Here is a 22,520-nt window from a genome sequence, read left to right on the forward strand (position 1 = left end):
GGTTTCCTGGGGTTAGACCACAAGGAGAGAAGGATACAAACAGCTGTGCTCACCGGCCCTGAATATGCCAGCCCATCTGCTGCCTGGATATTAACCTAGATGAGCACTTACCACAATTCCAAGATACATTTTCTTCAATGATATGATGGAAAAAATAACAACATTACAAAAAATAAATAAGTGTGTGTGTGTGTGTGTGTGTGTGTGTGTATATATATATATATATATATATATATATATATATATATATATATATCACTTCTGAGCCCAAACTACCATATTACTAGTCTATATAACACATTTGTGTTGCTTGTTGCTTGTGTTATTAAGTGTGACATCTTCCAAAGAAAATGGTTCTGTGACTAGAAAACAATGTAAAGTTTAAAAATAAAATTTCTAGTTCTTTAGATGAAGGGATATTCTGTTGATTCACATTTTTCAGTTGCCATGACAAAACACCTGAGAGAAACAAGTTAAAAGGACAAAAGGTTTACTTTGTTTTTTGTCTGTGGTCATGTGACTTTATTGTGTCTGGGTCCTTGATAAGGCAGAACATCAGGGTGCAAAGCACTAACATCCAAGTGGCCAGGGGACATTGAGAGAATTTACTTATATCACAAAGTTCCCCAAAATCATTAGCATGTGAACCCATCACTGTATGAATCCTGACAGGTCAGAGCCCTCACAAGACTGTCACATCCCATAGGCCAACATCTGCCTTAGGGCCAGGCTTGACACTAATGTATGACTGTCAGGATACTAACTGTTTTAGTATCTTTGATTTAGCTTTGTTGAGCTTCTCAAATTAAAGAAAATTAACCTTAATAATTTCTCACAGTACATGGGATTTACCCAAATGGTTTTAGTAAAACTAGGATTGAATAAGTAAGGATTGATATGGAGTGTGTGATCATGGCCAGCCAACTGCTGCCCGTGGAGTGTTGAGATATATTTATTAAGGAGTGGCAGAAAATCCTAGGCTGGGAAGGTGGGGTGGCAGCAGAAGCAGGCTCATCCTCACATGTCCGTGTTCTGGCCCATGGCCTCATTCCCTGTATGGGGCTCAGCCATGGTCCGACATGGGTAGGAGGCCCAGGCGGGGGTCAGGCCTCAGTCTGGCTCCATATATTCTGTCCATTTCCGCATGGGATCAGAAGAAGGCTCTTCCTTTGTTTATTCTAGTGTTCCTTGTTTTTAAAGAACTAGGAAGTAAGAAAAGAGATGGACATGCATACAATCCAATGGTTGGGGTTCCTGATCCCCAGTGGGGCAGAATCCCAAAATATTGTCAGCCCAATCCCACTGGGAATATCCCAATTGCTATAAAATCTTCTTGCATTTGTTGTTCCCAGAGCATCAAGGCTTTCTGGGAAGCCGTGGAGTGAAGGGTTCAGGAGTTCTCAGTGTCTCTCCAATCTGAACCCCAGAGCTAAAGTAGCACTAGCACTCATCTCACTTCCACTGGGGATGGGGAAGGAGCTGGATTATCCCTGGCACACCATCCTCTGTCTATTTCCCCCTGGGGCTTAGCAAGCCGTTCCATGCCCTGGTATGATATCCTAGGGAGCTGAGCACTCCAGCACAGGGGCCTTCAGCCTTGGGTCCACACTGTAGCAAGTGACTCAGGTCTACACACCCAAGGGTTTCATCTTCAACCAGATCAGGATTCAGTATGACTGCAACAAGGTTGGTGCTGGCGAGAGAGTGAGGGAAGGCACCCTGGAGGCCACCTGGTGCCCATACCACCCTTTCCTGGGTCATGAACCTCCTCAAAGCCTCCACTGGAGACCCCTCTGGATCTCTGTGCAGCAGACCCAGAGAGCGTATTGACATCCCTCCTACAGCTTCAGAACGTCCAGTGCAAGGAATAAAGCACTTCTGCTGGGAAAATATCACGTATTCATCTCTGGGTAGAAGTAACCTCACCTTGCAATTTCTGTTCTTAGTGTTCAGAAAAGGAAATAATTGTTTGCACAAATGTTAAGCTTGCATTTCTTTCTTTCTTTTTTCATAAACTAAAGAATTTACATAATTTAAATATACATGTGCACATACATAGCTCCACATACAGAGAACAATTCTAATAGTATAAGTAGGAGAGAAATATATTAAGAGAAATATTTCTAAATGTGAGCTAGTGAGCACATAAGAAGAAGAACAATTACTTTCCAAATGACCCTTTAAACAGTGAATGTGAAAATTAGTTGCAAGACAGAGTTCTCCATTACAGTAGCCACTCCACACACTCTGATTGCTCTTGTTTATTCACAAGGCAGCACGTGTTATCTCTATCAACATTTAAGAATTATTTACAATATTCTGTTGCTTGCTACCTTAATAACATATTCCTTGCAGTTAAATTCAGAATGGTTGGTAGTTTTTACAATGTTTTTCCCAATGTCTATAGATTTTCTTATAATTTCCAGTCTTAGCAATAAATTGCAGAGTGGAGAGTTGTGAACCCCTGGGAATCCTGCCCTCAGCACTGCATCATTCCCCTATTATCCCCACAGGTGGAAGTTGTTGGTCCTTTTCATAGCTCAGATCCATGATACCAGGACACAAACACTCAGAATCACACTTTGGAGTGTACATTCTAGAATGCTCAAGACATTCCTTACTGCTTGTTCATGACACAGTTTGATTTTCCAAGTGCTATGCTAACTCCTAAAGAGAAAAAGAAGAGCCAGGGATAATTTTGCAGAGGAGGTTCTCAGGCTCACTGGCAGTGGACACTTACTTGCACATCATCTGGTGGGAAGGCTTCTCAGCAAAGCACCACGAACCTGGGGAGCATGGCCATAGGAAGGGATGTAAACTGAGCTGGGCTTTCCAAGTGGCAGGCCCATGGTGGGTAGGATGCACAGTGACCAGTGCTGAGGATGCTGTGGTAAGATGCCTGCTCCATCTCTGTCCTGGGCTTTCTCCCTGTGGAGAGTGGGTCAGGATCCTTCCCTGGCAAGGGAAGACCTCAGGACGGTGAAGACATGCTCCCCTCAACCCACACAGGAATGCCACATCACATGCAGATGGATTTCACTCAGGTTTGCCCCAGGAGGCCAGGGCAGGAAGCAGGGTAGGACAGCAGGAGCGAAGACCACACTGCTAAGCATGCCTCCAGGTGGCCTGGGCCATGTCCCCTGCTCCTTCAATGGCCAGATGTCATGTGTGACCATTTGTCTTGACACTGGCTAAATGCACCACTGTGTCTGTCTTATTTCACAGGGCAGGTTTCGGTTTCCTATTCTGCAAGCTTCACTTTGAAGTCTGCAAAATATAATTTCATTGTGCTGTGCACTACCATAACAAAGTACTTGGGTTGTGAAAAAAATACAATGTACCTGGTCTGGTATTTACTAGGAAAATCTATTATCTAAAGCATATTTCTTTCTCAAATAGCTGTGTTTTGCTGGAAAGAAACAGACATTCTAGACTGGATTCAGTGAAGCAAACAACAGAATAAAAGCAGAGTAGGAAAACTTTATTGAATTTAAAACAACAAAATCTTTCTCAAAGGCATTAACCATAATCCATCTGGGCTCCTGGTAAAATCATAGCTATTGATACCGAGAAGACAGAGAATCTACACACACACACACACAAACACACACACACACACACACACACACACACACACACACATACACCTGCTCCAATTATTGGCTGCCTTTGTATTTAGAAGCAGAAAGTATCAAATCATTTGTTCATATTGATAGTCAGGGAAAGTATAATGCAGAGACATAAAGGTTACCATCATTCCACAAAGCCAAAGAGAAGTGGGTCAGCTGTTCACCAGGCACCCGGTCAGACATGTGGGGGGTGCCCTGGATGGGGATTTGCCTGTCCCATTATAGAAACCAGAAGGGTCACTGCTCAGGTCTTGGCTGTGGGGAAGAAACCTCCTTTTTCAACAGATGGGCATCATCAGCCCCAAGAATGTGCTGGCTTCACCACAAGGCACAGTTGAAACTATTTAAGTAACAGCCATCGCCTTTACAGTGCTTATGGGGTTTTCATAACAGAAATGCTGCTGCTTTCTCTCACAGGATGTTTGACTGTGTAACTGTAGCCCACAACCTGCCATGACCTATCAGGGTATCTTGGATGCCAGCACACTCATGGACAGTGCCCCTGCTTCATGCCCATGCCACAGAAGGTGGCGGCACCATCATCTAAATCTTGGATTGCAGCATGTACTTTTTAAGTTCAGAGAGGCCACCAAGAGCCTTGTATGATTTTGCTTTGATAAAACAATAAAAGCTCTTCTAAAGGCCTGGCTGTGCAGGAGTCACCAGTTATGGTGTGTTATGAAGGTAATATTTATTCAAAGTCAAAACAATTAAAATTGTTTTGGGGGTGGGTGTGAAGCTCACACCTGCCCGGGTACAGAATTGGTCCAGACTTGCTCTAGCTCATGTCAGGTGCTCAGTCCCCCGAGGACCTGTGCCTGTGACTAGGACTCTCAGTTCATGGGTCAGCCCGCATGCACGTCCTCCCCATGAGCACAAGGAACATATTAGGCTGTGTTTCCCCTTGTCTTCTCATGCCCTGTCCCACTCATTTGGGCCCATTGTGGGTTCTGCCATTTAATCACCACAGTTATGGCACAAATGCCCATGAGCGCTTGCTCCTTCAGAGTGCACTGACCATGATCTCCCCCTGAGGGCTGGCCAAGCTCCTGTGCCTTACTGGCAATGCCTTCTCCTGGGTTGGTTTTCTCTTCCCCAGCCATAGTGGATGGGTAGGATCAGAGGCCCTGAGTCATGATTAGTGGCCTTATGAGGAGACCAGCACTCTCTGCCTGCATCTCCAGGAAGGCTTTTAGAAGACATGCCAAGAAGAGAGACTAGGACCAGGCAACCAGGCCTTGGCCTCCAGAACTGAGAAGCCAAGTCTGTGTAGCCATGCTGTGATGTTTTCTTCATCAGCCCAACTGAAGGGAGCACACTCAGTTGCCTAAAATCTTGATTCCAGACCATGTTGCATCTCAGAAATCCTAATTTTAAACAATCTGTTGCATCCTCTCCTGCCCTTGCACACTTGCCTCACTCTCCCTTCGCCTGCAAAGCCCAGCTTGAGCCCAGGGATCACACACAGGCCTGGAGCATACTCCTGCCCCATGCAGACTCAGGGAGGCAGAGACTGAGTCCTGTTCTCCATAACAGATCCCAGAACAGGAACTCATTGAAGCATCTGAATAGACAAGATCCCAGGATCCTATTAGGAACCCCAGAAAGAGAAACAGCCCTTGTCACAACCTCAGGCCACATGGCCAGTCAAGAGGACATCCCACATCCCTTTCTCCTTCCCATGGTTTCCTCTGAGTCACTGAGCTCTTCTCTGCTGCACTCTACTGTCTCTGGTCTCTGGGAAAGGGGACCACATTCCCCTGATTCTCCTCCCTCTGGGGCTCACTGGATCATACATTGTATCCTCCCTGCAAGTGGCTTCCACAGCCATTCATGTGAGGGTAGTTGAGGGCATCAACACCTCTCAGCTGCCAGAGGGGATACATCCAAGTTCTTTCTTTCCTTCTTGTATGGTCACCTTGAAATATGGGTTGCTGTCTATCAGCCTGGGTCCACAAGTGGCCTTAATGGCAGTTAGTAGTAATGCAGAAAACTGAAATGGCTTTTCATATGTGGAAACTGAGTCAAAAGAGACATTATGTTTATTTGTCTTTCAGTAACCCAGCGAGTTAGCATTTCCACTCTACATCACTCCTTCTCCTCAGTTAATGCATATCTAGCATCTTAGAGAATTAAACAGCAAACTGGTTTCTCTTCACTAGTTGAGAAGCAGCAGAAAGTCTTTATAGATTACTTTCCAGCAGTGAATGATATTTTTTCATATACATATCTATGTACTTTTTAGACCAATCTATTAACTACAGGGGAAAAAAGAAATAACTAAGGTACTTCAATGACTAATGCTATTATAAAATGACAAAATATATAGAAAACTTTCAGACATGAGTAAAACGACAACAAGTTGTAGTTGTAGTTTCCAATCACTGTCTTAAGTATTATTTTAGGTAGTACAAAGTGTTACCTCAATTCTTACTTTAGAATTTCTCATGAGTATCTGAGAAGTCCAAATTAACTAGTTTCACAAATATATACTAAGAACCCCCATTCCTTTCATTTCCCAAGGTATAGGAGCTTTGAAGTGGATTTCAGTGCAAAAAAGTTTCCTATAATTTTTATTTGCTTGTAATTGTCATTCTTTTCAGTTTCATCTACTTTTTCTAGAATAACAAGGAATATTGATTAGACATAAGAATTAAGATAATCAAATATATCACACAGTAAATTAATACTTTAAAACAGCATTGTATAAATAGTATCTCAATCTAAAGAACATTCAACAAACAAGCAAAGCCATAGGATTAAGTTGCATTTAAAATATAACATTTTATAGGTCCTATTTGCAGCCATTTTCCCCAAATATTTTATTTTATTTTATTTTATTTCTTTCTTTATGAACATTTATAAACCATTACACATTTAAAAACACTTACATTAGGAATGTGAATAGTAAGTCTTCCTTGCCATTTCTCTCAATGAAAACATATTTTGAAATACAGAAGATTTTCTTGCTTACACCAACAAGAGGAAACTGGAATTCAAAAAGGTCTAATGCTCAAGGAACAGCATCTTTCAAAAAAAAAATAATTGTGGACGGCCTTTTGAAATGCCCATCAGTTTTGCCATTGCTAACAACAAGTGTGGCTTTTATAATACTTCAGAACTAGGAGAAAAGTCAAACTTTCGTTACTCTCCATTTGTGCCTTAAAAAATACAGGACTTAAACACAGAGCAGAGGGGTGAGTACTGGGGTGTCGCATAGGGGACGTCTCATTGGCAGGATCGAGGTGCCCACCGTTTCAGATACTTGACTTCTTCATGCCCACGAGGTCTTAATCCTGGGGTTCTTCTGAAAAGACTCAAAAACCTGAGGTAAATCAAATCACACACACATATACACACAAGTACACAATATTTACATTTTAAATTCTTATTTTGTGAGATGGCTTGAGAAAAACTGGCATACGGGTTTCCTGCGGGATTAGGCATTTCTCCTTATTTCTTGGTTTATTGCTTCCCTGTCGGGCTTCCAGCTTAATAAACACGTAGCAAGCTCTAATCACCAGTGAAGAAAAATGTAGGTACCTGACAAAACACAACACACGGGAGACACTTGTTCAAATATTTTCTCCAAAAAAAAAAAAAAAAACAAAAACACGACTGTCCATTTCACTTATTTTGATTTGGGGTTCCATTCAAAATATATATCTATAAAAAAATTCTTAGCAACTAAATGAAGACTGGGTTCCATTAAAAAAAAAAAAGCAAAGAAGCCTGCAGTGTATGTCTTCACTGAATTATTTTTTACATGGATTCAAGGTTTAATTCTACTTGTATACACAGCATCTTTATTTTCATCTACCGCATTTAGAGATCACATGGTATGCACATGTAGGCTTTAAGGTCTGAGTAGAGTATGTCTATCTCATAACATGATCTTGAAAACTCATAAGTCACAGCCCATTTAGTTCATGATTATGAGGATGCATGCAATCATCTTCAAAGCCGTTGCCATCCACACTCAGAACAATTCACCTGGCATCTTGTAGAGACCGTCACCTTCCTCCCTTGGCATCTGTCTTCAGGTGAATCAAGTGGCAACCCAGAGGCCAGCGCTCAGCACCAAATGGTCAGTGTCGCCCCCCATCATCTCGCTGGGATCCCGTCACCAACACCTACTCACCCCTTAAGTTGGCACCCACAAGAGCCTTCCCTGCACCCCGCCTCAGCCACAGGATATCACAGTGAAGTGCTTAGAAATGCAAGACATGTTGTGGAGCACGATGCCCAGGAGGAAGACCAAGACACAGGCCACCAAGATGACAGTGCACACGCCCGACCAGGTGGAGCTTTTCACCACGCCCCGCCTGTCCGGCTCCTCGGCCACCGCCTCCTGCGGAGCCCCGCCTTGCAGCGGCTGCTGTTCCGCAGGGATGGTCACCACGGTGACGGACTTCTGCTGGCTCCCAGGGAGCAGGCGGCAGCCCATGTCTCCTGGCAGCAGTGTGCCCTCCTTGGAGATGGGCAAGGGCAGCATGTAGCACCCATTGCTAGGAAGTTTGATGAAGACCGGAGAGTGCTCGGAGGTGTGCGGAATGGCGATGACGGCCAGGACCTCGGGGTCATAGGGCAGCTGCGACACGGAGAAGCCAGGGGGCAGCTTGGTGATGCCGAGGCACCAGGGGGACCTCACGTCCTTCTGGCTCGTCCTCATCTGCTGCAGGCACACCGAACAGCAGGTGTGTTTGCAATCCAGCAGCTTAGGCCTCCGCCGGGGGCTGTAGTAGTTGAAGCAGATCTGACATTCCAGCAGCGAATCCTGGGACAGCGTCTCCATGGTGGACCGCGAGCAGCAGGGGCAGCGCCAAGACCCAGGGCAAGGAGCCGGTACTCGGAGGCCTCCACTCTGCCTTTTCAGTGCCGCCGAGGGAGCTCACAGGCATCTAGCATTCGTGGGCGTGTTCATTTCTTTCTCTGCAGCGCGCTGGGGCGCGCGCTACACAGGCGGCGGCAGCATCGCTGGGTGGTCCCGGCGCGCCCGCCCGGCTCAGCCAGACGCGCGCCGCGGGCCGGCAGCCGCCCGCTCCTCCCGCGGCGGGCTGCGGGGCGGCGCGGGCAGCGCGGCGGCGGCGCCTGCAGCCCAGCTCTCCGCCCGGCCCTTCGGGCGGCGCCCCACCTGCCCGGCCGCCCTCCGCATCCCCGGTCGGACACCGCCGCCAGCCAAATATTTTAATTATGTACAGTGAGTGATTTTTTTTTTACCCATTAACATTTGTCTGCCAAAACTAATCTCAAAAAAGATAGCAAGCTATATTTTCTAAAAATTAGTTTCAATTGGTAAATTTCCTAACTCTGTTATTAGCCTTCAATTATTTAGATGATTAGATGATTAATTTCAAAAGCATGCTCCTAGCTTCCTAGTAAACTATTGAAGTTCTAGACAAAAATGAGAAAGGACCTCTCTTAGGAAAATAAATAAGTGTTGGATATAACTATGTAAAAATGCAGGGAAAAGGCCTAAAAATCCATGTTTTCAAAATATATTTCATGACAATATTTTGCTGCTAGCAAGCAAATGAATTTGCTCAAAAGTAGACAGCAAACAAAATAAATTTAAAACCAAATAGATTGAATTCTTTTTTCCTCTTTTGAACTCCCACTCACTAAACATGTTCTTACTGTATTATCAATTTTAATTATTTTCCATTGATTGGGCACTTGACATATTAAGAACCTTATTGGATATAGTGAGAACTCATTCATACACAGTACCCTAAAATAAATTAGGTTGAGGGGCAGTAACCTAGTAAGAACAGCCTCTGTTTAATTCCTGGAGGTATCTCAGGAATTAAAGAAAACTTTAGAGAAGCTAAGAAGAAAATTTAGAAAGTGACCAGAGAGGTTGTGTTAGGTCACTATTTCTCAAACATTAGCAGACATCTGGATCACCTGTAGGATTTTTGTAACAGTGTAGAGTTTGGAGTTCTACCACCAGAATTTTTTATCAAGCCTGGGGGAGATTCAAGAATTTTCTGTTATAATGAGTTCCTACTAGATACTGTGGTCTGGGGACCACTCTGGAGAACTCCGGTGTTTGGGAGATGGCTTTCTCGCTTTCTGGCCATTTTTACATTGTCCTCAAAGTATTCCTCTTCTCCATCAAAGTCATAATTGAACCTGTCTCCACATGGATTCTTCCTTGTGGCTCATCTCTCAGGCAAGGAAGAGCCCTTCTTCAGGCCCTTGGCGGCTTTACAGCAGCAAAGAATTTGCCACTCAGCTTGCAGCTTGTATGTTTATGTTGCTTATGTAATTTCTTTTCCTGAGGAGAGAAATGATTCTTAAAGAGATGTATTTTATTGCTTAACAGTAAGTCAGCTGTTTAAAACTAAATTAACTAATTTCCAGAATGTCAAGTTAAAAGAGTAGCACTGAAGCCTGAAACAGCTGCAGAGGCAATTGCAGAAGTCTGCGCTCAATCAGTGGAAATCTGAAGCAGCCAAAGCAGCTTTATCTTTAAACACTTAAGTTCTTTCTTCTTTCAAATAACTCATATTCGTTCAACTGTATTGTGATACTCTAAAAAAATGCCAACATTGTCATTTCTGTATGCATTTTTTAAACCAGTTCTTCTGAAGAGATGAAATTAAATTTTCAGTCTCTAATGACATAAACTAGCCCTCCTAATATCTTGCTGTATATAACACATGCTCCCATTCTCCAAGACCTTAAGGGAATCCAGAAAGATGCTAAAGAGGATGGAGAGGCTGCCTTTCTGTACACTGTACACTTTTCTGACTCTTAAATTGAAGGGACTTTATGATTTTGGCTTCCCCTCTGCAGGTTCCCTGTTCACTGGCCCTGATGTAGCTTTCCAACTGGAGTGACCATATTAAAATATCTGTATTAGTTTTCTCCTGCTGCTGTAATAAATTACCACCAATTTGACATCTGAAATGAATTTATTACTTCACAGTTTTGTGATTTTGTAAAACTTCACCAGGCTAAAATCCAAATGCTATAAGGGTGTGTTTTCCTGTTTGGAGGTTCTAGGGGAGGATTCATTTCTTTGCTCATTTGCGTTACTGGTAGGATTTAGTCCTTTGTGGCTGTGAGCAAAACGTTGTTCCCAGCTATATACGTTCTTTGAGCTTGGTCCTTGTCCTCCATCTTCAAACCAGCAAACAGTTGACCATACTGTGCTTGAAATGTTTTCCCCTTTCCATCTTGTCATATCCCTCTGATCTTCATAGGAACAATTCTCTGCTTTTAAGGACTCATGTAACTAGACTCGGTCCAAGTTAATCAAGGATACTCTTTACATCTCAAGATCCATATTCTGAATCATATCTGCAAAATTCCTTTTCCATGTAGCATAATGTATTCATGGAATATATGTCTAGGAATTAGACATTTTGGGGCTTATTATTCTTCTTATCACACTCTTTAAATAAGGCCATCTCTAAAAATAATTATGGCATATTTATTAGTCAGCTTTTTATCACTGTGACAAAATACCTGGGAAAATCAACATAAAGGATGAAAGGTTTATTTTAAAAAGATCCTGGGGCAGGGAGCAATTCCAAAGATCTGGTCTCTCAACTAGTTTCCATCTCCTACAGTTTCTACCACCTCCCAACAATCCATTCAGTTATGATTCCTCAATGGAGATGATGAAGTTAGACTCTTGTTATCCAATCACTTCCCAAATGTCTCATCTCTGAACATTTCTGCACTGGGGACCAAGATTTTGTTACATGAGCCTTTGGGGGATATTCCAGATCCAAACTATAATAGCATCACGACAGGAATAAACCAAGGCACATCATCACCTGTATGCAAACTTAAAGTTAAGAGTCTAAAATAAGATGATGATGATGATGATGATGATGATGTGTGTATGTGTGTGTGTGTGTGTGTGTGTGTGTGTGTGTGTGTGTGTATTTGTATGCTGGAGTAAACCAGTTAGCTCTATCATCAATTGGTTGAGTTAAAATAAATATTTTAATAGTTACATCTATTGACAAGGAAGTTGTGATGAAGTGCCAGAGATGAATCACACAACTGTGCCTTCAAGAAGTTTCCAGCTAGTTTTCAATAGATGCATTTATGAATGTCCAACTGCCCTCTAAATATGTTCTACTTCTATGTGAGTTAGTGGGGATATACAAACATTTGATTTCAAAATAAGGACACTGGTTTCAGAAGAAAAATAAATTTTCCTTGACCATGAAGGCACACAGAGAGCAGGATTGTAGAAATCTATTATCTAACCATTAGGCTGACAAACCAAGCCCATTGGGTATTGCTGGAGAGAAGATAAAACAAATGTCCTATTTAGAACATTCCTTTAATTAAGAAGTAGAATATTGGGGGTTTTTGTTTAATTAACCACACAGTACCACATTAACCTTTTCTGATGTTCTTATAAAGTTGAAACTGCCTTCCCTGAGGTAGAATTTTTTTCAAATGCATTCTTCTCTCCTTTTAGACATAAACAGATTGAAGAACACAATAAATAAATAAATAAATAAATAAATAAATAAATAAATAATAAATATGAAGATGCTATAGCTACTCTTTCCATTAAAAGGTAATTAAAACTTTCAAATTTTGCATATATTCATATATGATTGTATAATGATTTAAAATGAGACAATTAGTACAAGATATTTATTGGCTCTAGTTAGAAATGCTTGCATCTTTTATACAAATTAATGTTTTATATTTATCTACATTTGAATAATACTGCAATATAAGACTTTATAGCTTGATAATCTTAATGCAATTAATTTGTCATAATCCTATTCATACCAGAATGACTATAATTTTGAGTTGTGCATTATTTTTATATTCTTATGATCAAATTGTATCTTATGCATTTTGAAATATTTTTGTTCATAAGCTGTAAAACATTTGTACAAAGTTTAGGTGGTGTTTCTAGATAAATGTATTTAGAGATATGTATTATTAAAAGGCATATACAAAATAGTTTCATAAATAACAATATACTTGCATGCTCATCACTAAACACAAAATAGAACATTATGAAGTACCTTAACCTTAAATTCTTTATAATTAAATAATTTAATTCTTATTTTGAATACCACATTATTTCTTCTAGATATTTAAATTTTAATTTTCATAATTGTGACTTATATGAATTACATGAAATTGAGTAATGCCAGACTTGAAAGAGATCTATGAAATAAGCCAGTTTCATTACAGGAAAAATATGATAGCAAACAAAGGAAAGTTCCTTTAATTATGTGAAATCAAAGACTCAGATATGAGTATCCTTGGCTCTGGAATATAGAACTTCTAGAAGGAGAGGGTCTTTCACTGGACCCCTGAGATTTTGAATTCCCCAGATTAATATGAACATTTGGGTAGTTTGACGTCTTCCTGATTCCAATGGTGATTTCCCAGTCAGGAGACTCCTCATCATCATCTTCTATCTCTGATTTCTTTAGAGCTTAAAAATTGGGACCCTAACTGAAGTGATGACATGCTGTGGCATGAGTCTTGTGAGTCTTGTGTGCTCACACCTCTACTCCCCAGGGAATCATGTCTGCCCATTTCTAGGCTTAGAGTTGGTTTCAGGCTGTCTCTTTCAGACCCCAGGACAACATCGTTATGCCAAGTTCTGCCCACAAGAATGTAAGTGTGTGTGGTTGAGAAGCCAGGCTGCCCTCTTGTGCAGTTGCAAGAGCATCTAAGACCCTTCAGTTGTCAACAGATAGAGTTCTACTCAGGGACTCAAATAAGAGGCCAGAAAGAGGACACTTCAGACTGGGAACTGAAGTTACTACTACCTCCTTTAATCCTGGACCTTTCTGGGTGGGTTTTCCCAGGACTTTGGCATCATGGTCAATGGAGTCAGCCCTAGACTCACAGGAGGCTGAGTAGGGAAAGGCATGCTGTGGAAGTGGTGAAGCCCCAGAGTTTTTCATCTTCAAGACATTTATGTGCTTGAGAAATTTGAGGAGTAGGCCCCAGCTGTGCCTCACACTTATACTTGTAAGATGTGCCTCCAGCACCTGCCCAGTGCCAGTATCAAGGAGGGAGAGCTCCTGGGAGGTGTTCCTGAAGGGCTTCGCCATCTTTTAAGGATGGTCCATCCCAAGTTGCACTGTGGGTGTTTGAACTTCCAGGTAGGACACAGACATGGGATGGGCCAAGCCTGGAATTACAAACACTCACAGGAATCATGCCCTGTTGTATTATCTCTGGTCTCTGTGAACCAGTTTCTTGTACAGCAGGGCTACTGTTATCGGGAATCACTGAATTATAGGAATACCCACAGTTGTCCTTTGTCTGACCTGTTCTTGGGATGTTGTCCCAGGATTCCTTCAGATTCAGAAACAGGTAGATATTGGGTGGTAGTCCATACTGGTATAACATGAACCTCTTCTGAAAGTGTTGCTCCAGTTTCTCCTGAAGCTCAGAGCTGAAGAAATCCCCTGGGGGTTTGTTGATGGGTTGGTCACAGGAGTGAGATAGCTGAAAACTTTCTGAGACTTTAGGACCAAATAAGGTAAAACTTCTCTACTTTCTACTTGTTTCCTCAAAAGGTGGTATTCTAGGTGTTGAAGAGCAGAAACCAAAAGCTGGTGGGTCCACTCTTGGATTGTAGGGCATGAAAACCCACAGGCAGTATTCAGAGGAAGATGGCACGGCAGACTTGGGAAGGATGATGTGAGATGGTTCTGATGGTTCTAAATGGGGGGTACAAATGGCAGTCAGTGTAGAAAATAAATATGTCCCCATCTGAGCCAGTGATGGGGACTAGGACCAGGACAAAGTTGGAGTCACAAACTATAGTTAGACAACAGGGTGGAGCAACAACTATGAGGAAGAGAGTGGCCCAGGTGCACCCTACACCTGCCCTGGAATATGGTTAGGAAGTTTATTGAATTTAATGGAGGAAAACTCTGCTGAGGGTCCAGATATGCTGATAGTAGCCACTAGGGACTCGCTGTGCAGAATGGGGAGGCCACAAAAGATCTGGCTGCCTTTCTGCAGTAAATGGTCCTCCAGGACCTTGATTTAAAAGGGTGCTGAGGAATAGAAAACTGCTTTGTGCTGCCTTTTGTGTTCCAGAAGGGTTGTGGGATTGTAGTGCCTTGCTCCCTTTCCAGTGACTGTACTGTGCTTCCCTGAGAATTCAGAGAGTTGTCTGGTTCATCTTTTGTCTTTACATTACAAATTTTCCTTTCTGCTCCCTTGCTGATCAATATCTCCAGCAGTTTCTGGACATCAGGGTTCATGAAAGACGTCCCTTCAGCCTCTACCTGTGATAGTGGGTGGTTTGCCCAGAATGAGTCCTCTGGTGGGTGGAAAGCATGACTTCTCTTGGATTCACTGTATGGAGAGTGGGAGAGGTCACAGACTCTGGCAGCCATCTGCCACAAGGAGAGGAATAAGATGGGATAGGTGGATAGAACATGGCCTGAGATTGCTGGGTCAGGAGATGGCAATGGGACAGGAGATGGCAGTGGGACAACTGATGGCAATGGGACAGGAGATGGGAATGGGACAGGAAAAGGCAATGACACAGGAGATGGCAAGGGGACAGGAGTGGCAATAGAAAATGAGGTGGCAACCAACAATTGTTGGATGGAGAGGAGCTCTCTGGCTTGGTTCCCAGTGAGAGTGTTATTGAGTCACATTGAGAAGGAGTAAGGATGGGGCCTTTCAAAGATACACAATGGGCCATGGGATCAGGAGGACAAGATCGGGGAGAGGAAAATCCATGTGACTGAGGTGAACTTTGTTCTAGATGAATCACAGACTCTGGTGACAGAGCACTCAGTGACTGTGACTCAATAGAAACTGAGAAAGTCACTATATCTGGTGAGAAAGCAAAGGCCAGATGCAGAGGGTGCTTGCTCAAAGAAGTCAGGGAAGCCAAAGGAAAGAAAGCAGTAGCCAAAGCATCCTCCATAGGTAGTGTATGCGATTGTGAACTCTAACTGACTCTGGTTTCCACATCTTATCTGGGTCATCTCCTCTTAAGAGCTAGTGAAATCTGCTGTCATCATGGCACTTCCCTAGGTGGCTACATGAGTAAGAAGGCACAGGATATAGCCAGGAACAGATGGGGCCAGGAGGTAGGGCAGGTGGGTAAGAGGTGGGCATCTGTGGTCCATGGCTCCCACACTCTGAGTTTTCAAAGCCCCTTTTCTCCGATAACCCATAGTTTTAGTCAGATACTTCCCCAACTGAGGCTCCCCACTCCTCCATGAGAACTTGTGCTGTTGGGTCATATCATAGGCAGCAGTATGAAGGACTCAGAAAGAAGTGGAAAGTTACTCATCTTTGTAGAAGTAAAACTAGATCTTCAGTCTCTTCTACTTTCTTCCAGCAATCACTATAAAAAGGCAGACTGGGTTATTGTGGAGAAGGAAGGGTGAGTGGAATGTCTATGTGGAGCAGACTGGGAGAGTAGACTCTGGAGGACCAGCATTATTGTTTAATGTGTAACTTAATGACAAAGCAGAGGCAGTGCTTTGTCATTGACTTACACTTCTTCTAGCTCCTGTTTTACTCCCTATGGGGAGAAAGTTTGGGCCATCTCAGAGAGGACTCACTCTTAGCGACATATGAGCCTGTTCACACTTTGATCAGGAATTCCCACCACCATATCCAAATAAAACTGGAGGGTACAAATTGCAGTCAGTGTAGAAAATAAATACATCCCATCTGGAATATGGGGGCTGGTTAGAAAGGAAAGTACATCAAATATTACAAAACCCAGGATATAAAATAGATTTTGATATATAAACTTTATAAAGAACAGTATAAAGTTAGAGATGTTCTGTTCTTTTTTAATTTATAATTTATTTTTTAAATTTTGGTTGGACAATACCTTTATTTTGCTTACTTATTTTTATGTGGTGCTGAGAATCGAAACCAGGGCCTTGCATGTGCTAGGCTAGTGTGCTACCACTGAGCCACAACCCTAGCCCCGAGTTGTTCTGTTCTTACAAAAATTATTAAAATTTTAAAATATTTTGAGGTGTGTTGTCTGTTGAATTATTTTATGTGCATTGCAAACTTGTCTACAATATTATCTATGAAATATTAGCAACATCTGTTCTTTCTGTTAACATTTTATATTTCAAGTACTGAGAACTAACACCTTAACCTATCTCTCCTTAAATTTATAAATTTATTAACACATTTTAAGGCTATAATGCACACATCTGTTACTCTCACTACCATCTCTTTAGATACTAAATTATATATATATATACATACATACATACATACATACATACATACATACATACCACTGCTTGGCATTTCTTCAAATGAAATAAATTCAACAATTTAAAAAGACACCTGAGGGGCTGGGTTGTGGCTCAGTGGTAGAGTGCTTGCCTATACCACATACAAATAAATAAAATAAAGGTCCATCAACAACTAAAAAATATTTTTAAAAAGAATTTTAAAAAGCACCTGAATGACCATGTTTAATGTGACACTAATCACAATAGGTAAGATATGGACTCAGTTGGGGCTGGGGTTGTGGCTCAGTGGTAGAGTGCTCACCTAGCATGTGCGAGGTGCTGGGTTAAAACTTCCCCACCACATAAAAAATAAATAAGTAAAAATAAAGGTATTGTATCCAGCTACAACTAAAAATATTTAATAGAAGATATGGACTCAGTTAAGGTGTCCATCAACAGATGCATGAATAAAGCAAATACAGTATATATACATGACGGAATATTATTCAGTCAAAGAAAAAATAATTCTTCCATTTGCAGGAAAACAGATCTTGTTAAATTAAATAATTCAGCCACATTAAGGAAAGTATTGCCTGTTTTCTTTCATATGTGGAAACTAAAGAAATATCCATAAAGAAGGACAATTAATGACCAGGAAGCAGTTAGCAGGGAGAAGGAAGTGTGAGCAAGGGTAGAAAGAAGGTCAATTCATGATACATGCATGTATGGAAATGACACAATAAAACCCATTAATTTATGCAATTAGTATATGTACACACACACACACGCACACACACGAAAAACAGGAGATTATGACAAAGATACCTAAGAGGGAGGATGATGTGAAGACATAGGAAGAAGATGGAATACATAATCCAGGGAGAGAATTCTCAGAAGAACACATCCTAATGACATCTGGATCTCAGCCTTTACCTCCAGAACTGTGAGACAATAAATTTCTATTGTTCAAGCGACTGCACTTTGTTATGGCAGCCCAAGCTGACTACAACACATCCCTTTCTGCAGAGAGAAAGATAAGGTGTACTCTGCCTTCCCCCATGGTAACTCTCAGCCCTATGATGTGGAAGATGGGGCCTTGCATGAGTTTGTCACTGTGTTCACAAGCACCTGGCACTATTCTCATTATTTGAATATTTTGATGACATAGAACAGCTCTAACAGTATGAAAACTGAATGCCAGAATGGGTACAGATTGGCCAGTTCCAGATTGAAGAAAATGAAGATGGGTAGAAAATTAAGGGATGCCAAAAAGTAGTAATCAAGATAATGAATGAACAATTTTCAAAAATCCAAATTAACACAAAAACTCTATGATGAACTCCAAAACATTAAACATTTAAATACAGCAGGATCTACTAGATGTTATTCAAAAACTTAACCACAGAAATATCACAGACTGCAGCCAATAAGAATGGAATCCTGTCCATAGCGCTGGAGTTGACCCAGAGGGCTTTAGCTGATAGGAGAACATGGAGGTGTAGTTAGTGTCAGAGGAGATGTAGGGACAGGCTGACAGCAGGGGTCCATTCAGGACTCTTCACCAACCAGTATGGAAGTATTTTTATATTGTAATAATCTACACAGCCACACTGCTTGAACCATGGAACACCAGCCTTTGATTACAGGTGGAATCAGTCACTCCAGAGCATTCTGACACTGACTGGAAACATTTCTAACATAGTAAACCACCACTTGAATGAAAGGGTCAAAGTCAAATGAATTCTATGTAAATTTCTATTCCATGTAAGCCATACATTCTGATTATTGCTACTATTAATATTAATTAAATTACAGAGAATGTTGTCAACTGACTTTTGGTGATAACTTTCCCTAAAACTCAATGAAAATCAGTACAAGGAATTCTGTATCAGTATATTATTTTTTCCATATGTTCTTCATTCTTTTCTTTTCTTTTGGTGGGGGGACTGATTTGCTCTTCATGTATTTGGAACTGTACAATAGCTAACTTTCAAATGCAATCTTTAAAAACAAAATGTGGTTAAAAAGCCATTTTAAAGTCACTTGATAATTTCTGAAACAACTAGGAATTTGAAAATGTGCAATTGAAAGTGAAATTACCAATGCAGTTTTTGAATGTATTCCTCAAAAACAGGAAAGAAAAAAAAAGCTTCAGTTTTGCTCTCACAAAGGGCCTTACTCCTTGATGGCTCTATTCCCCTGAAATACATGTTGAAGGGTTAATGGAGCCTTGGAAGTCACACACCCACTTGCCTATCTGCTAGAGGTCAGGGTCACACTGGGCTTTCCAAACTTACTAAAACAACATCAATCTGATTAAATAGACAAAACATGTCACTCCAGTGACAATCACTCTTTAATAAGAATGTCTGCTGGCAGTACACAGAAGAGTCCATAAAAAGAATTTCCCATGTTTGAACCATTTGTTATTAAATTCACATTCCTACAATGGACACCTGAGATGCAAAACAATTTCTTCTAGTGCCCTACAAGTACTTTGTTTTGGCTATAGGCAATATTTACCAAAACCATGTGTGTATGTGGAGAGGGGTTACCATGTTCTATGCACCGCCACTTATTGCTCACAACTTCCTGAGTCAGGTTCCTGCTCTAGTCTAGTATGTGCACCAGATGGAAATGAAATCTGCACATCAACTGTTCCACTGGCATAAGAACCACATTGGGATTTATGTTATCTCCACTGGAAAGTAGGCTCAGAGTAATATGGAAAAATGTTCAGTATAATATGCCAAGGACATACTTAGTGCTTGCATAAGTTTTCAAGTTCTATGGCTATGGGCAAAGGCAAATGCCTTCCTACATTTGCCAAAACATTTAAACTGATGTCATAATTTCTTTACCAAAAATCTTGCCTGTTGGGGCTGGGGTTATGGCTCAGTGGTAAAGCACTTGCCTAGCACTGGTGAGGTCCTGGGTTTGATCCTCACCACCATACAAACAAATAAATAAAATAAAGGTTAACCCCCCACACACTGAAAACAAACAAACAAACAAAACCCTGTCTGTGTACCATCTCCCTGCCCTCAGGGCCAGGTGTACTTTTTAATTCTAAGAAGCAAACTAGTAGGAGAGGTGATTCTATTCATAGTGACAGCCCAGAGGGGCACACCTCCCCATGGTCCAGACATGGGCCCCAAACATGTCCTGCTAGAGAGCTGTGTGGTAAAATCAAATCTCCAGTTGTCCCTCCTAGGCCCTGCTGAGCATGGTATTTCTCTTACAAGGAATTCTTCTCCTAACAGTTACCTCAATGCTTAGGTAGGGGCTGCAGGTCCCACTGGGATTCTGGTGCCAAATTGGACTTTGTAAGTTCTCTTTAGGGGAAGCCTCCAGCTGGAGACTCAAATTGTTCTTTCCCTTATAAAGACTAGATTGTTGGGGAAAATCACGCTGGAGCAGTGGGTATGTGTCTGTGGCCAGAATTCCTGCTCTGTCCTGGTAAGAGTGAGGAATGGGTATGTGTCTGTGGCCAGAATTCCTGCTCTGTCCTGGTAAGAGTGCTGTCCCGGATGCCTGACCTCCAGCTGCAAAGAAGGAGACAGACAGCCCACATGGCATTCATGGTGCTCCTGTCTCAGTTTCTGGACAGTAGCTTCTTATTCAGCAGCTAAGTGAGGGTCACCCCCTTCTTCTGGGTGCCCTCATATAGCTACAGGAACATGAGGTCATTGTGTGACTGGCTCATGCCAGGATATTTCTGCTGGTGCTACTGGTGGAAAAATAGCCTTGCACCCCTCCTTAAAGTTTCTCCTTTAGAATTCTTGGCAGTGCCTAGCTCTGAGATGCTCAGAGAGCTCTCAGACAGCTCATTCCCACCAAGCTTAAGTGGGGCTGGGCCACCTCATGCTGCCACCAGAGGATTCTTATCCAAGTTGAGGTGTCTACTACCTTCTTCTTGGGCTCCAGAGAAGCTGGATCAACTTCCACCAGTGGGGAAGAGGCCACAGCTGCCTCTGGGCAGCCAGATGGGGCATCCTGGTAGGCTCTTCCTAGTCCTGCATGAGGGCAGTGTTGTGGTCCTGAGAGAGCGAGGTGTTGGAGCTCCTTAAATGATGATAGTATACTTCTGTGATGACTTGAGTTTCAGATTTGAAGATTCAGTGAGCTGCTGAATGGCAACTTCAATGACCTGATCAAAGTGATTCAACCGCAGCAGTTCCATATCTGAAGAAGAGATGCACCATGGCACGAGATGGCCTGGATGAAGATGTCCTTCTTAATGACCTTCACCTTGATGGATGCCTTCAGGGAGACTCAGACCTCAGCCAGGACACTTTCCCTACATCATAGTAAGGCTTGGTCTTCACGGTAGTGAAAGTGGTGACCATGGTCCCCCATGGCATCACTGTGCGGTCCTTTTCTATCTTGGCAGCAGCTACAGGGAAGGGATTTGTCAGGATTTCAATTCATTGGGTTCTATGTAAGAAAACTCTGCAGTGATAGAGCCCAGTTCTGAGCTACTGAGGGTGGGCCCACTGATCAGAAAGAAGATCTACAGCCTGGAAGACTGCTTCTTGAACAAGTTCAGAGGACAGTGGTCAGGGACAGCAGACCTTCTGAGGACTGCCAGTCCTCTTTAATCTGCAGGTGTAAATCCTTGGACTTTGTGTTCCACTCAAAGGTGAACTCTTCCTCCCAAATGAGGTGAGGAGTGTTCTCGGCTAGGGTGCTGGTGAACTGCTGGACAGTATCATTCATCTGGGAAATGCATACAGGCTTAACACTGCCCAAAGTACCAGGATCATTTAGCAGTGAGGTGTGGATGTTCTTCACCAGTGGCTTTAGTTCATGAGCCCTTAGGCTACATTCTACTGGTTCTTATAGCTGTTCAGCATCAGGATCCAAGAAAGCAATGTGTGGGACTCCCAGCACTCTTCAGGCTCTGCCAACTGCCAGGATGGGGGTCACATGCTGGCCAGGACACACCACATCTGGTTCAGGCCAATCATGACCAAGGCCACAACAAAGATCAACATCAATATGCCAGGAGCCTAGCAAGGCCATTATGTTGGTGCATATCCTTCCTGCCTTGCATGAATTTCCCAGGACACAGAGCCTATGGGTGGTGAGCTCAGGCATCCACTGGTGGCCATCCAGGGGCTGGAGGGAGGTCCACATGCCCAAGCCTGATTAGGCCAAGCCTGGCTTGGTGTGGAGCCATGAGGCCTGAGGCCACATGAGACAAGCAGGGAGGGAATACCTGGCTGAAGCCAGGTGGCCAAGGCCAGGTATTGCACCCCAAGCCCAACACACCTGGGAAAAGGGTACACAGAAGCAGACCTGGCAGAAGGAGCACCTGACTAGTGTATCTTTCTTCATTCTTTTATAAATTGAATTTCTGAAATATCATTGTTATTTATAATTCATTACTGATATTCAATGAAAAGCACCATCAAATAACAACATCATTCTTTACAGAACTACAAAAATATCCTCAAAGAACAAAAGACCCCTGAATTGCAAAAACAATCCTGAGAAAAAAGAGAAATGTTGGAGACTTCATAACACTGAGTTTGAAAACATACCGCAGAGCCATAGTAACAAAAATAGCATGGTCAGATCATAAAAGCAGACATGTAGACCAATGAATTGAAATAGACAGCATAGAAGTGAACAGACACAGCTACAGCCATCTGATTCTTGACAAAGTAACAAAACCATGTGCTAGAGAAAAGAC

General features: G+C 42.3%; 1 protein-coding gene across 1 annotated transcript; it reads right to left on the bottom strand.

Annotated features, from left to right (window-relative positions):
* Window positions 1-7,812: 7,812 nt before the first annotated feature.
* Window positions 7,813-8,424, bottom strand: LOC144252580 (E3 ubiquitin-protein ligase RNF152-like). The gene has a single exon (XM_077794816.1). The coding sequence runs from the start codon at window positions 8,422-8,424 to the stop codon at window positions 7,813-7,815; it is 612 nt and encodes a 203-aa protein (XP_077650942.1).
* Between the last annotated feature and the right edge of the window lie 14,096 nt (window positions 8,425-22,520).

This window comes from Urocitellus parryii, unplaced genomic scaffold (assembly GCF_045843805.1).
Source record: "Urocitellus parryii isolate mUroPar1 unplaced genomic scaffold, mUroPar1.hap1 Scaffold_48, whole genome shotgun sequence".
NCBI lineage: Eukaryota > Metazoa > Chordata > Mammalia > Rodentia > Sciuridae > Urocitellus > Urocitellus parryii.

What these genes read in the sequence shown, in the direction of transcription:
- LOC144252580 (XM_077794816.1), bottom strand. Translation starts at nt 8,424, where the DNA reads ATGGAGACGCTGTCCCAGGATTCGCTGCTGGAATGTCAGATCTGCTTC.